Source organism: Puma concolor, chromosome E1 (genome assembly GCF_028749965.1).
Source record: "Puma concolor isolate L17-30 chromosome E1, mPumCon1.1.hap2, whole genome shotgun sequence".
NCBI lineage: Eukaryota > Metazoa > Chordata > Mammalia > Carnivora > Felidae > Puma > Puma concolor.
Window position 1 is genome coordinate 18,447,765 of NC_141680.1, and position 13,980 is coordinate 18,461,744.

Here is a 13,980-nt window from a genome sequence, read left to right on the forward strand (position 1 = left end):
ACAAACACCAATGGATGAAGAGCCCCCATGTTCCTGCGGCTGCGCTGTGACCCTTAGAGGCTCTCCCAGGCGCCTGCGCGAGACCTCAGGTCCCGCCCTCCTCTTCTCAGTACGCTGGCGCAAGGCAGAAAGGCGGGGCTTCGGCGCTCCAGACGAATGCCAGCGCGGCTGCGCGCTGGGGGGTACCCCCTCACTGCGGCTGCGCGGGAGCCCGGCCGCCGGCTGTCACTGCGGTTGCGCGCGGCGAGCGGCGATCCCGGGGCGCCTGCGCGGGTGGCTTTGCGGGCGCTCGCGGTAAGTTTGCGCCAAGTGCGCGGCAGCCGGGACGCAGACGGCGGCGGCGGCGAGAGGCGGAGCCCGGGGACCACCCCCCATCACCCTCCCCGCAGTCACCTCACGTACCACAACCTCACCTAACCTCTCACCCCCCCTCCTATCCCCCCAACCCCGGGATGGCAGCGCCCGCCAGCCTTCCCGGCCGGACCAGCGGTCGCCAGCGCCGGCTTTAGCCTGTGGGACTAGGCCCCGCCGAGGCCTGACCCCCGGAGCCGGGACCCACCGTGCAGCCAGCCGCCGGGCCGGGGTTGAGGGGCCGCTCCCCCCTCACGGCCCGTGGGGAGGACGCTGCCGTCCCGGGGACTGGGGGCCGGGGGGTGGGGGGGAGCCAGGGCGAGGAAGTCGGGACCCGTGTTGGGAAAAAAGAAGGGGGGCCGGGGTCAGGAGCGCCCCCTCCCCCCGCTTCCCCCCTCCCCCCGGGGTTGGGGGGGCCGGAGCAGAGAGCGCCCAGCCCGGGAGGTGGATGAATGTGGGAGAAAATGGAGACCAAGACGATCGTGTACGACTTGGACACGTCGGGGGGGCTGATGGAGGTAAGAGTGGCCCTCCTCATCCCCTTCCCCCAGCGCTGGGAGGGAACCTCCGCCCTCCGCCCCACAAAGCCGGTCCTGAGCTCACAGCGCAAAAGGGCCGGGGGAGGGGGATTCTTCCTCACCCAGATTCTCCCTCCCTTCTTTGCAATTCGAGGGGCTGAGCTTAGCCTCCGAGGACGTTTGCAGCAGTTTCACCTACCCGCCGCCCTGGATTCGCTCTCCCGAGGCACCAACCCACTCCATGTCGTTGCACCGGCGGGCCTCCCCACCCCCTTCTTGTCGGCCCCTTTGTGCTTCCCCCAGCACGTCCGGGTACCGGGTTTCAGGCCTCTCCAGAGCCTGGCTTTGGAGTCCCCCACTGTCCATACAAGGAAGTGGCGAGAAGGGAACCGCGCACCCTCTCCCCATCCCCCTACCCTGATCCTCCCCATTTGGAAGAGGCTGTTCTCGTTGTGCTGCAGGAACGCTGTTAGGGTGGGCTCCCCCCGGTTCCGGGGGGCTGAGAGGTTCTGGGAGCAGCTTGGATGGGAGGAAGAAGGACAAAAGGGGGGAGAGGGGTGGGTGACGGAGAAGCCCTGCCGGGGGGGCGACGGACCGCCCGGGAGCTCCGAGTGTGCACACACGCCGTTTATGTGTGTGTGCAGCAAATCCAAGCTCTGCTGGCTCCCCCCAAGACGGACGAGGCAGAAAAGCGGAGTCGGAAGCCTGAAAAAGAGCCCCGGAGAAGCGGCAGGGCCACCAACCACGACAGCTGCGATAGCTGCAAAGAAGGTGGGGATCTCCTGTGCTGTGACCACTGCCCGGCCGCCTTCCACCTCCAGTGCTGGTAAGGTCTGGGGACCCCTTTGGAGCTCCTTCGCTGACCCTTCTCGGCACATTCCTTCACCCGGCCTACCCCTGGCTGCCGAAATAACGGGCGCTTGCAGCCGCTAGCTGACTTTCTGCAGCCGCTGGGGCGAGCGCCTCCCCGCCCCCAGGTGTCTGCTGGGATCTAGCCGTTTGGGGTGGGGGGGGGGGGGCGGAGGAGCAGCAGTGTGTCCGGACCCCGAGGTGGGGGTTGGGACGAGTGAGGAGAGCCCCATCTGGGATTGGAAGTCTCTGGGTAGCCGGGACAGAGCCGGCAGGGCACGGCCGGCGGTGGCGGGGGAGGAAGGGGAGGAGCTCCGGGCCCGGTGCCGCTCGCCTGCCCGCGCGCCCGCCGCCCTCGGGGTCCTGCCGGGCTGGGCTCTCCTGCTGGCGGGTGCGTGGGGCCTTCGGCCGCCGGAGCTGGCCTGGTACGGACCCGGGGGGCCGGACGCCCGGGCGCTTGCGACTGTGGAAGAAATCATGGAGGGTGTCTCTCGAGTCCGCCTCTTCTCTGCTTCTCTGTTTACAATATGGCGACCTGCCTTTAAATTATATTTTTATTCTCAGCGCCATTTTGGCTGCATATATGATTTGCAAACGTCTCCCGGGGAACGGTGGGGGTAGAGGCTCGGGGCCCTTTCTGCAGAAGCTCCTCGGGGGCCAGGGCTAGGATCTCGCCGCTTTGGTCCCCTTTCTCTGGCTCCGCTTGCCCCCTGTTGCCTCTCGGAGCTGCCTCCCTCTTTCCCTCCCCGCGCTGCCGCCTCTTAGGAAATCGGGCCGGGTTAGACAATTAAAATTGCCCTTGGGCGCCGATTTCACTTCGCTCCGGATCGGCGAGCCCTTCGCGGCAAAATTCTTTGCTGCTGGGTCAGGATTGTGTGCGGTTGGCTCCGCGAGGGCATTTTTAAGGAGCAGAGAGCTGAAAAGCTGAGCGCTTCCCCCCGCCCCCGCCCCCCCTTACTGAACGCGAGAGGAGGGGAGAGACCGGAGAGAGAGGGAGGGACCTGGGTTGATCGCCCGCTGCGTGATCCTCCTCAGCAGCTCAGCCCAGAACAATCCGGCCAGGAAGAGTTTAAATTCCAGTTTCTGCCTGGAGAAATCATCTCTGCCCTCCACGAAAATCCTCCATCAGCGCAGGGAACCCAGATTGCGTCGTGTTCTGATGGGTGTTGTTCTGTCGTTCAGCAACAGTTGAGTGAAACAGGCGTTTGTGAGAGAGCGGGAAAGAGAGGGGCTTCTGTTTGTGTCCCCCCCCCCCCCCCCCCGTTTTTGATATTGCCTTTTTTTAGTCCTCTGGAAAAAAAGGTTTTCCTTCTGTTCTCTACAGTGTTCCATTCACATTCTGTCTCTCTGTGGAGTAGTGCTTACTGTATATTTGTACTAATTGCAGGTTTTGGAACACTTACGAGACAGATGACTGATACCGGGCAAATTAAGTCTTGTGGTCAGAAGTTATGTAGGAAGCTCCCATTACCATTCCCAAGATGCTTTTGCCCAGGAGGGCACCCCATCTTCGCTTGTAATGTTGCAGGGACAGAAATGGTTATCCTGGAGGAAGCTTTGTTGCTGGCTTTAAATTTTTTATTATGTAGTGACTAATACCAGCAGGAAGGGTCTGTGGTTTTTAGCCTTTGCTTCCTGTAAGGTGTGATCTACCTGGAGAAAATCTCTCTGGTCAAGTTTCCTGTGCTGGTCTTGAGCAAAGAAGAGATTTGTACCTGGATATGTTATGTTGTTTATCAGTTTTTTCCTGTTGCTTGTGTTTTTTATTGTGCTTGTTTGATACATATACCCAGACTGAATTGTAGGCTTCTTGATTTAAAATGTGGGTTAATGTTTTACCTCTAGGAGGAAGCTATTGTTAACCAAGAATGATGACTCCTGTATTGAGTGAGAATTTTGTAAGCTCATTATCTTTTTTTTTTATGTTTATTTATTTTTGAGAGAGAGAGAGAAAACATGTGAGTGGGGGAGGGGCAGAGAGCGGTGGGGGGTGGGGGGGGAGGACACAGAATCCCAAGCAGGCTTCAGGCTGAGCTGTCAGCACTGAGGGATGCGGGGCTTGAACTCACCAACCACAAGATCATGACCTGACCTGAGCGGAAATCTGATGCTTAACCGACTGAGCCACCCAGGTGCCCCTATAAACTCATTATCTTTAGTCTCATTTGTTTAGTAAGCTGAGATTGTTTATTAGAAACTTTAGGTATGGAAAAACTGTTTTGCCTGACTTTCGGCTTTGAAACTGTAAAACCCAACCTGGATCTTCTAATTAGAGGAGTGTAAGTCTTGTCAAGTTGTAACAATTAACAGTTTCTACTTCAGCTAGGAGAGAAGGAGGTACTTTGAGCTGTTGGTGAGACTCGGGTTTGCCCAGACTGCATTTCATTGAATACTTTTCTTTTTTTCTTTTACTTTTTTTTTTTTTTTTAAGGCCCATGAATGGGAGCTGGTAATCAGAGATTCGAGAACCCTAGTAAATGAGGCAGGGTTTGTTTCACATTTCCAGTTCTCTCTTTGAAGATGCCAGTACTGAATGTACCATTGACTTATCTGAGTTATTATATAAATTACAAAACCTTCTAGATACTGGTACAAACGAAGGAAGCTTTCTTTTAAGTGAGGCTTATCCCACTTTCCTGCCTTGTATTCCACTCTTTCCAGCACAAGTGAAGTACTTCGTCAACCGTCTCCACCAGAGTTTAGGTCAAGCAGTTGACAGTCTCAGAAATTTTGATTCCTGAGTGTGCTGGCTTTAATTCATGCCATTACTGCTTACTTGTGCCATGTGGGAGTGCAGTTAGGTATGGCTATATTTTCTCTTGCTTCCCTTTTTAACTTGCTAAGACTGGATTACAGTTGACCCTTGAACAATGCTGGGGTAGTTTAGGGGCACCAACTTGCAAGCATTAAAAAATCTGCATAACTTTTGACTCCTCAAAAACTTAACTACAATAGCCTACTATTAACCAGAAGCCTTACCAGTAACACAATTAACACCTGTTTTGCATGTTACGTGTATTGTACACTGTATCCTCATAGTAAGGTAAACTGTAGAAAAGAAAATGCTATTAAAATCATAAACAAGAGAAGATACAGTGCTGTACTATAAAAAATCTGCATGAGGCGCCTGGGTGGCCCGTTGGTTAAGCATCTGACCTTAGCACAGGTCTTGATCCTGTGGTTCATGAATTTGAGCCCTGCATTGGGCTCTGCACTGACTTTGCAGAACATGCCTGGGATTCTGTCTCTCTGCCTTGTCCCACTCTCTCAGTCTCTCAAAAAAAAACAAAACAAAACAAAAAAAAAATCCACATACAAGTGGACCTGCAGTTCAAACCCATGTTTTCCAAGGGTCAGCTGTACTTAGATAAGCAGCGTAATGTTAATTTTCTTAATATTCACAATGTACAAGAGTGAAGGTGGAGGTTTTACAAATCCTGTAGATCCTAATTTCAGTGCTGCTGTGGGTCTTCATTCAAAGCTGTCTGAGACAAGTTCTTTTTTCAGTCTAGTGTCCCTTGCCAGCTTGCCTCAGTGAAGGAGATCTAGTAAAATGTTCCAGAAGTGATTCTAGGCAAACTTTACCTCCTGGGCGTAGTGACATAGCCATAACCACAGGGGATTTTTCTAAGATAAACTGCTGGAGGAAATGACTGGTCAGATAAACTGTTTTAATTGTCTTTTCTTTTCTCAGGGGCCAGTGCTTTGTATGAGGAACAGTTCTCTCTTCCCAATTAGACTGGAAGCCCTATAGCTGGGTTTTCTGTAATGATCCCCTGGGTTGGGGAATGAATTGCTCTGTGCTCAGCCCCATGACCTCTCTAAAGAATTAAACTCGAGGAGGTGATTTTTTGTTTTTGTTTAAGTGATAGTGTAATCATTTTATCTAAGTTGAACTGGTTTATCAGTTATTCAGAGTGGTAGTAGGGGTTACTAAACCTGCCCCAGGAGAACTGGAAAGAGATATGGGTTTTTTTTATAAGTGTTTTCTGGTGAACCTGACCTCTCTATCATAATCGTCATGGCATTCATTGGACTTTCGGAAAATAGTGGTCTCCATGGATTGGTCCCTAAAAACTGGTTTACAAAAATTACGATAACTTGTGGAGCTCTAGTTGCCACTGGCCCATCTTTGTGTTTGAAATGGATTGGATTGTTCTCACTGATAAAGTGAATAAATACCATAGGTCTTCGGTAATGAGGCTGCCTGGAAACTGGATGTTTTCCTCTGATTGCTTTCTCATGGCATTTTGCTCTAGACGACCGAGGGACCAAAACGGTCTGATTGAGAAGTGCATCTACCTCAGCAGACCTCAGCATGGTTGCTTCCCGTCAGACAGATTTCTGTAGCATTTGCCTCCGCATGTTATATTTGGAATTGTTGGCCGGCTTTCCTCTCTTTGGTGTTGGCAGCAAGATCCAAAATGAGGTTTTCGAAGAATGAGAGTAAAAAGGTCTCTGTGCACAGGCAAAACTAAGCTCAGCTTGGAGTTTTGCATATTTAATTTTCAGTGAGTCATAACAAGAAAGGTTTCACACATAGAGTAGAAAACTGCCTTGCAGAAAATCTTTGCCGTTTGAGCATTTAAGAAGGTGATTTTTCTGATTTGTTGTGTTTGGCTCCTCATGAGAATAGTATTAGTCTACTGATGAATTAAAGTACATTCTTTTTTTTTTTTTTTTTTTTTTTTTTTAACGTTTATTTATTTTTGAGACAGAGACAGAGTATGAACGGGGGAGGGTCAGAGAGAGAGGGAGACACAGAATCCGAAACAGGCTCCAGGCTCTGAGCGGGTCAGCACAGAGCCCGACGCGGGGCTTGAACTCATGGACCGCGAGATCATGACCTGAGCCGAAGTCAGCCGCCCAACCGACTGAGCCACCCAGGTGCCCCTAAAATACATTCATTTTAATATTACCTTATGAATCTGTTGTTTCTGACATTTTAAGTGCTTAGAAGCTTAGCACTGAAGACCTGGAGGTGACAGCATCTGGCCTTCCTCCCGTCACCCTGCCCCCTCAATAGTAAAATGATTCAACAATAAACAAACCTGATTTGGTTTTATGTGTATTTTCCTTATTTTTACATTTGCTGCATTGCATTGGAATCTGGGTGTGTAGTATTGTTTTTAAATGTTCCACTCAAACAGGGAGGGTCTGATAACATTCAATTTTAGCTCAATTTAACATGCATGCTTTGTAAACTTAATGTGGGGCTAAGGGACTAATTCTTGTGATAGGAGTGCTTTGGTTCATAGATAAGACGATAATCACTGTTTAATAATAATAATAGTAATAATATTTCGAATGAGTTGTTTACTCACAAAATGTTGGTGACCTAGATGGCTGTGGTTAAGACAGGAAGTGTGAGAGGGCACCTGAGTGGCTCATTTGGTTGAGGGTCAGACTCTTGGTTTCAGCTCAGGTCCTGATCTCATGTGGTTAGTGAGTTCGATCCCCGCATCGGCTGGCTCTGGGCTGTCAGTGCGGAGCCTACTTGGGATTTTCTCTCTCTGCCCCCTCCCCTACTTGTGCGCATGCACGCTCTAAATAAATAAACAAACAAACTTTAAAAAAAAATGAAGTATCAAATTTTTTAAAGTGAAGGAGGAGGTAATGCTCTTCAAAGGTAACAGTGTTTGTGTAACCTAAGGCAAGTAGTTAGTGGTCCTACTGTGAGAAATTTTTCATTTTGGGCCTATCCCCAAATTGATTACCATACTTAATGAAAGGTAGGATGCAGTTGTAATCTCATCAATTTCCTGCTGCTCCTTAAGGCTCTCAAAGTACTTTACAGATGGGCTCCACTAACTAAACTTTGTAAATGACTAGTGTATTTTTTTGTGTGTAAGTATATAAAAGACATGTTTAGGTACTGTCTTCTTTTACATCTGGAGATGGGATTCATGTTGGTCTGTTTCAATTTCTTAAGTATATCTCCAAGATAATTTTTTAAAAGCCAAATCATAAAATGAGACAAATAAATTATCTAATTTGAACTGAAAAAGGATCCAAATAGTCACGACTGTGTGTCAGATGAAACACTGGTTTTTACTGAGCTCTCAGTGAAAAGACCAGTAATACTCAAAAGGGCTCAGTGAGATTTCAAGGTTCACGCTTGTAGGATTTATCAGTACTTCATCCCTTTTCATGGCTGAATACTAGTCTGTTTATGGATATACCACACTTTTGTTTATTCGTTTATCAGTTAATAGACATTTGGGTTTTTTCTCCTTTTGGCTATTGGGAATAATGATGCTGTAAACTTTTGTGTGCACATTTTGTGTGGACATCTGTTTTCATTTCTCTTGGTTGTGTACCCAGGAGTGGAATTGCTGGGTCAGAGGGTAACTCATGTTTAACCTTTGAAGAACTGCTAGACTGGTTTCCAAAGTGGCTACACCATTTTGCATTCTTACCAGTATAGGAAGCTTCCAATTTCTCCACATCCTTTCTAATACTTGTTATTATCTTCTTGATAAAAACCTGTCCTGTGAGTGGGAGTGCTGTTTTTTGTTTTGTTTTAACTTTTTTAATGTGTATTTATTCTCGAGAGACAGAGACAGTGTGAGTGGGGGAGGGTCAGAAAGAGAGGGAGACACAGAATCTAAAGCAGGCTCCAGACTCTGAGCTATTAGCACAGAGCCTGACGTGGGGCTCAAACTCACAAACTGTGAGATCATGACCTGAGCCGAAGTTGGATGCTTAACTGACGAGCCACGCAGATGCCCCTTGATTTGCATTTCCCTAATGGCCAATGATACCAAACATCTTTTCATGTGCTGATTATCCATTTGTATATTTTTTTGGAGAAATGTCCATTTTGATCCTTTGTCCAATTTTAATTGGGTTACTTGGGTTTTTTTTACTGTTATTACTAGGTTGTAAGAGTTCTTTGTATATTCTAGATGCCAAGTTCCTTGTCAGATACATGATTTGTAAGTATTGTCTCCCATTCTATGGGTTGTCTTTTCACTCACCCATTTTATTTTTCTAATTTTTGAGTCTTATGTAGAAGAAAGGTAGTTGATTTAAGCGCACTTTAATGGCTGTGCTTTTATTATCAATGCAATGACAGTGAGTAAAAGGTTTCTTCTGTGAACTCCAGTCAGGATGGTGCGTCTCAGTGGAGAGAACCTTATCTGCCACCTGCCTTAAGGCACCACTAGTCACAATATAAAATTTCTGTGTATAGAAATCCCTCGTACTTGGAGATTCCTAGTTTAAGGAGGACAATTTTAATTTTCTCGCTTTGATTGGTGGCAGCTTGGGATGGAAATAACTCCAGATCAATTGAGGTATCTTTTGAACTCCATTAACAACAAAAATTGTACGCTGCGGTGAACTCACCTGTTTATATGTGTCTTTATGTAGGCCCAGATAGCAATAAATAGGGAGACAGAGTGAAGAGAATATTTGCCTGAAGGTTTTATATTGCTTATAAAAACAAACAGTCTGTTTTGATGCCCCCAAGAGGAATTTTGCTACCTAGAAATGCAGGTGTCCAGCTTCTTAACAGAAATGGGTACATCTTTTCTCCTACAAGTGCTAAGGCAATAGAAAATAGATGAAGCTGAATGTTGTTTGCTTTTGGTATACATAAGAGTGTTAAAATCTATCTCTGAACCTTCTTGTCCCACCCCCAGCACATACACAGTTCCTTGGCGTGTAGTTAAGCAGGCCACCCTAGTCAAAGATTCTGGTTGGGGTTTTGATGATGCTCTCTGGGTTTTGATGGTTATATTATTATGATCATGCAGCACAGGCTCCTAGAAATGCATTCTTATTTTAAGGTGCCAGAATTTTAAATCACCACAGCAGGGGGAGGGGGGCAGTTTGTTTTCCCACCTCGACTTTGCTCTTCCTTTAACTTAAGAGTCCCCAGGGAGTACAAACATGGCCAGCTGCATTGCCATTCAATGAGTGACACTTATAAGAGCACCTCTGCATAATGCTAGCCTCCCAAGAGACCGGACAGGAGTACAGCTGTCCCCCTGCCAGTTTCCTGAAAGAGGAGGACATTGTATTCAGTGCAAGTCCTAGACCAAATTTCAGAAAGGCACTTTGGTATTGCGGATTTGTCACCATGCCCAGGACGCATGCACAGGTCACTAGCTGACTGCTTTTCCCATGACTTGGGAGCAGTTAAGAAGAATAAGAAGGTGACTCCTTTTTATGCCTGCCATTTACAGATGTCAAAGTCTTCATCCTTTAAAGCCTAATACTATTTTTGAATCTAGGTCTCAGCAAATAAGAAAAAAAGATGAAGTTTTAGCACATTTGCACGGGAGATGGAAGACACTTGAGGGGTACAATAGACACTGATAAAAGGAGAAATCATTGCTTTGACCCATCAGCAAAAAAGAATTTGTCTGCTATGTAGAGCTGTTGTTGAATTCACGGTAAACAAATTCCGAGCACACCTTACAGACTGATGAAATTTCAAATAATGTAAAACTTGACTCACTCATTCAAAAGGCTACTTTCCCTTTTGCAACCGTGTACTAAATGCTCACTAAACTACTTAAAAGCCAGAGGCTGACCCGTTTCCTCCACTCACTGCTGTGCAATACCTAGTAGTATTACAAATGAGAGAGACACAAAGATAAGCACTGGTTGGGGAACAGAAACGATGTCTAGTTCTACCAAGTGGGTGGTACCTTTGTTAACAAAAAACAAAAGGTGACCATTCCTTTCTCCCTAATTACATTTGCTTTCCTGTATGTTAATAGTGTTGGTTTTTAAGTCTTTGCCCTTCCCGGGTTTTTTTGTTGTTGTTTTGTTTTGAGACAGAGAGAGACAGAGCACAAGCCAGGGAGGGGCAGAGAAAGAGGGAGACACAGAATCCGAAGCAGGCTCCAGGCTCTGAGCTGTCACCATAGAGCCCAATGTGGGGCTCGAACTCACGGACTGAGATAATGACCTGAGCCGAAGTCGGGACGCTTAACCGACTGAGCCACCCAGGCGCCCCTCCCTGTTTTCTGATAAACTGTACGAGATATATCTCCCAGGAAATGTTTCCCAGTCTTGAAAGGACAAAAGACAGAGAGTGTAACAGCAGGGCGGGGACTCCATGCCTGAACCTACCTTCAGTCTTTCCCACTGATTCGGGCTCTGCGTGAGGCTCTTTTGAAATAAGCTTGAGTGAGCAAGAGGACTCTCCGCGAGGTTTGAATTTAACCGTAGCCCAAAGACATCACTTTACCACCCGGCCACACAAGGCTGAGGGAACCCCTCAGAATTACTAGCAAGCTTGAGTTCCAGGGTGGAACCCTGTTTGTAGCAGCATAAACACATTTACAGACTTTCTATCCAGCTGTGATCCTTAGAGGGATGTTGAATATTATTTTTCTCTGCTCTGCATTTGTGCAGAGAACAGAGCAGAGAAGCTAATGAAATGCATAGAACTTTAAGTGATTGTAGGTACGTTACAAAACTGGCAATGAGGAGCTACTGTTGTTCTTTCCACCAGCCCTGGGGTCCTATGCTGAGCTGGGAGCTTTTTAATTCTCACATGCATTAAACCATCAGATAGCATTCTACTGATTTTTGGTTTTAACGAAGCTTTGGAAACATTAGAGGGAAACTCTACAGTGAACTTTTTCAATTGACAATCCTCAATTACTGGTCAAAATGCATTATGAAAATTATACTTCATTAATCTTGTTAAATGTGTCCAAATTTACGACTTTTCCTACCTAGTCCTTTCTTTAAAATTTTTTTAAGATTTTTTTTTTGAGTAATCTCTGCACCCAACATGGGGCTCAAACTAATGACCCCAAGATCAAGAGTTGGGTGCTCTTCTGACTGAGCCAGCCAGGTGTCCCTTATAATTTTTTTTTATGTTTATTTATTTTTGAGAGAGACAAAGCTCGAGAAGGGAAGGGCCACAGAGAGAGGGAGACACAGAATCTGAAGCAGGCTCCAGGCTCTGAGCTGTCAGCACAGAGCCCGATGTGGGGCTCGAACTCAGGAACCACAAGATCATGACCTGAGCTGAAGTCGGATGCATGACCCACCGAGCCACCCAGGTGCCCCTTATAGTTCCTTTTATGCATAGGCTGGCTATATTCAACTTTCCTGGATCTTGCTTGCCATTTTTTGTTTTTGTTTTTTTAAGTTTATATATTTATTTTAAGAGAGACAGAGCAAGAGCTTGAGCAGGGGCTCGAGAGAGGGAATCCTAAGCAGGCTCTGTGCTGTCAGCGCAGAGCCCAATGTGGGGCTCGAACTCCCGAACCGTGAGATCATGACCTGAGCTGAATCAAGACCCTTAACTGACTAAGCCACTCAGGCTCCCCTTGCTTGCCATTTTTTGAAAGCATCTTAAATATAGGGAGTATTCTGTCAGTGATTTTGGCCTTTTGATAAACATTGTTTGGCTTTATCATTTTTTTTAATGTTAATCATTTTTGAGAGAGAGAAAGAAGGAGAGAGTGTGAAAGGCGGGGGGGGAGGGGTGGTGCAGGCCGCAGAGAGAGAGGGAGACACAGAATCTGAAGCAGGCTCCAGGCTCTGAGCTGTCAGCACAGAGCCTGACACAGGGCTCGTACCCATGAACTGTGAGGTCATGATCTGAGGTGAAGTCGGACGTTTAACCGACTGAGCCACCCAGTTGCCTCTCATTTTTGTTTTCTTTATCCTTTTTACTCCTCATGGTTTTGCCTGGCTTAGATGACACTTAGCCGTTCTAGCTTAACTTAATTCTTATAACACCTCATTCCACGATATCAGACATCTTTGACTGCAGGCTTCAGTTTGTTGGTGTTGAAGTAAGCTGTATGGTAAGAAAAGTAGCTGCAGTTTATTGAAATTATGGGAAAGAACTCATGTCCAAGATTTGTATGCTTGCTGCGTAAGAGCTTTCCTCAAATCTTATCGTTTATGTGCACACGATCAGATCTTTAAGGGTGATCATTCTTTGGTTAGGGATCATCTGAGAGAAAAGTGGGCCAAAGGGAAAAAATTATGGTGCTCTCTCTCTGAGAAGTATGTTCACCTCCTAAATAGGTCACTGGGGGTATAACTGGAAGGCTTCAGAAGCTCAAGTCAGCACTTAGCTGTGGCATCAAACCACGACAGCATAGTTTGACAGTATGCCCAGGAGATTACTTCAATCATGTAGGGTGGGGAGCTTTAAGGTTTATGAGTAAAATTGGGGGGGGGGGGTGGTAAAAGAGGGAGGGAATAGGCCCTGTGCTGCTTTGGTGCAAATTATTATTATTCTCTATTTTTCCTTTTTTTAAGGAGACCCTGTCAGAGGAGGGTAAATTAAGCAGAAATTCTCCTTAGGGAGAAGCAGCTGGGTCTTAAGTAGAAACCTGCTCCCTGTATTTAGTTGGATTTCAAATAAAGACATTGCTAGTGTTTTTAGTTTTCCCAGCCTTTATAGAATTTGAGGTCCAGTATCTCTAAGATGTAAACTGATCCAGATTTCCTGAGCTGTGTGTGCAAAAAGAATACGGCCTGGTTATTTCCTTGTTCTTGATAGTCCAATAAATTTGGCTACGGAACAGTACCCAGTTTTCCATACCTCTGAGACTCTTCTGGAATACACAGTTATGATTGTGGATTCTTCTTTCCAATGGAACATTCCCTAGGAACATCAGAAAGTGTTGAGGCCAGAATGTTGACTTCCAAAACAGGTGGGGGGCTCCAACATCTCTGATGAGGTGAATGAATGAAGCACATTTTTAAAATGTCTGTAGCCAGCTCATTTGCCATTGTGGAGAAGCCAGGATTGACAGAATAGCCAAACTCATGATAGATAAGGCCCTGTGGCACCCAGTCTCAGCTTGTAGAGAAGTTAGCAGAGGGAAAACACCTGGTGTAACTGTTGGTGTTCTACCCTCCCACCCTCCTTTTGCTGCACTGACTTTATAACCCTGTTCCCCAGGTGTCCTTCACTGGGAGGATGCCACAAACCAGCTCTGCATAGAAGGCAATGAAATTTGGGGGCACAGTCAGCTAGTTTGAAAGGACTGTATGCCTGTGGAAGTGACGCAACTAGCTAAGTTTCTCAATGGGGCATTTGTAATGGCCTGGCACTTCATTGGTTTCCTTGTTAACACTGCTACTGAGGCTTTGCATGAAAAAGCCAGCGGTCCTTGTACTTTTTATGTACTTTGTGGCATTAGCTGTGCTTGAGTCAGTAGCTAGGATGAAGGAGGGCAAGGACCCCTGAACTTTGTTTTTACCTCCATTGCCTTTCAGTATGGCCATCTTCCCTGCCTTTGAAAGGTAGGCTATATTGGAAGATAAA

The 13,980-nt window shown here is 46.9% G+C and overlaps 1 protein-coding gene across 2 annotated transcripts in view; it reads left to right on the plus strand.

Moving 5' to 3' along the window:
* The first annotated feature begins 232 nt into the window (after nucleotides 1-232).
* Nucleotides 233-13,980, plus strand: part of PHF12 (PHD finger protein 12) — a 41,070-nt gene continuing 27,322 nt past the window's right edge. Inside the window, exons 1-2 of one of the 2 annotated variants that reach the window (XM_025916634.2) lie at nucleotides 233-869; nucleotides 1,514-1,695. In XM_025916634.2, coding sequence (XP_025772419.1) covers nucleotides 804-869; nucleotides 1,514-1,695 — 248 coding nt within the window. In that variant the 5' untranslated portion in view covers nucleotides 233-803. The remainder of the gene's footprint in view (nucleotides 870-1,513; nucleotides 1,696-13,980) is intronic. The other variant, XM_086686475.1, reaches the window with a different exon arrangement.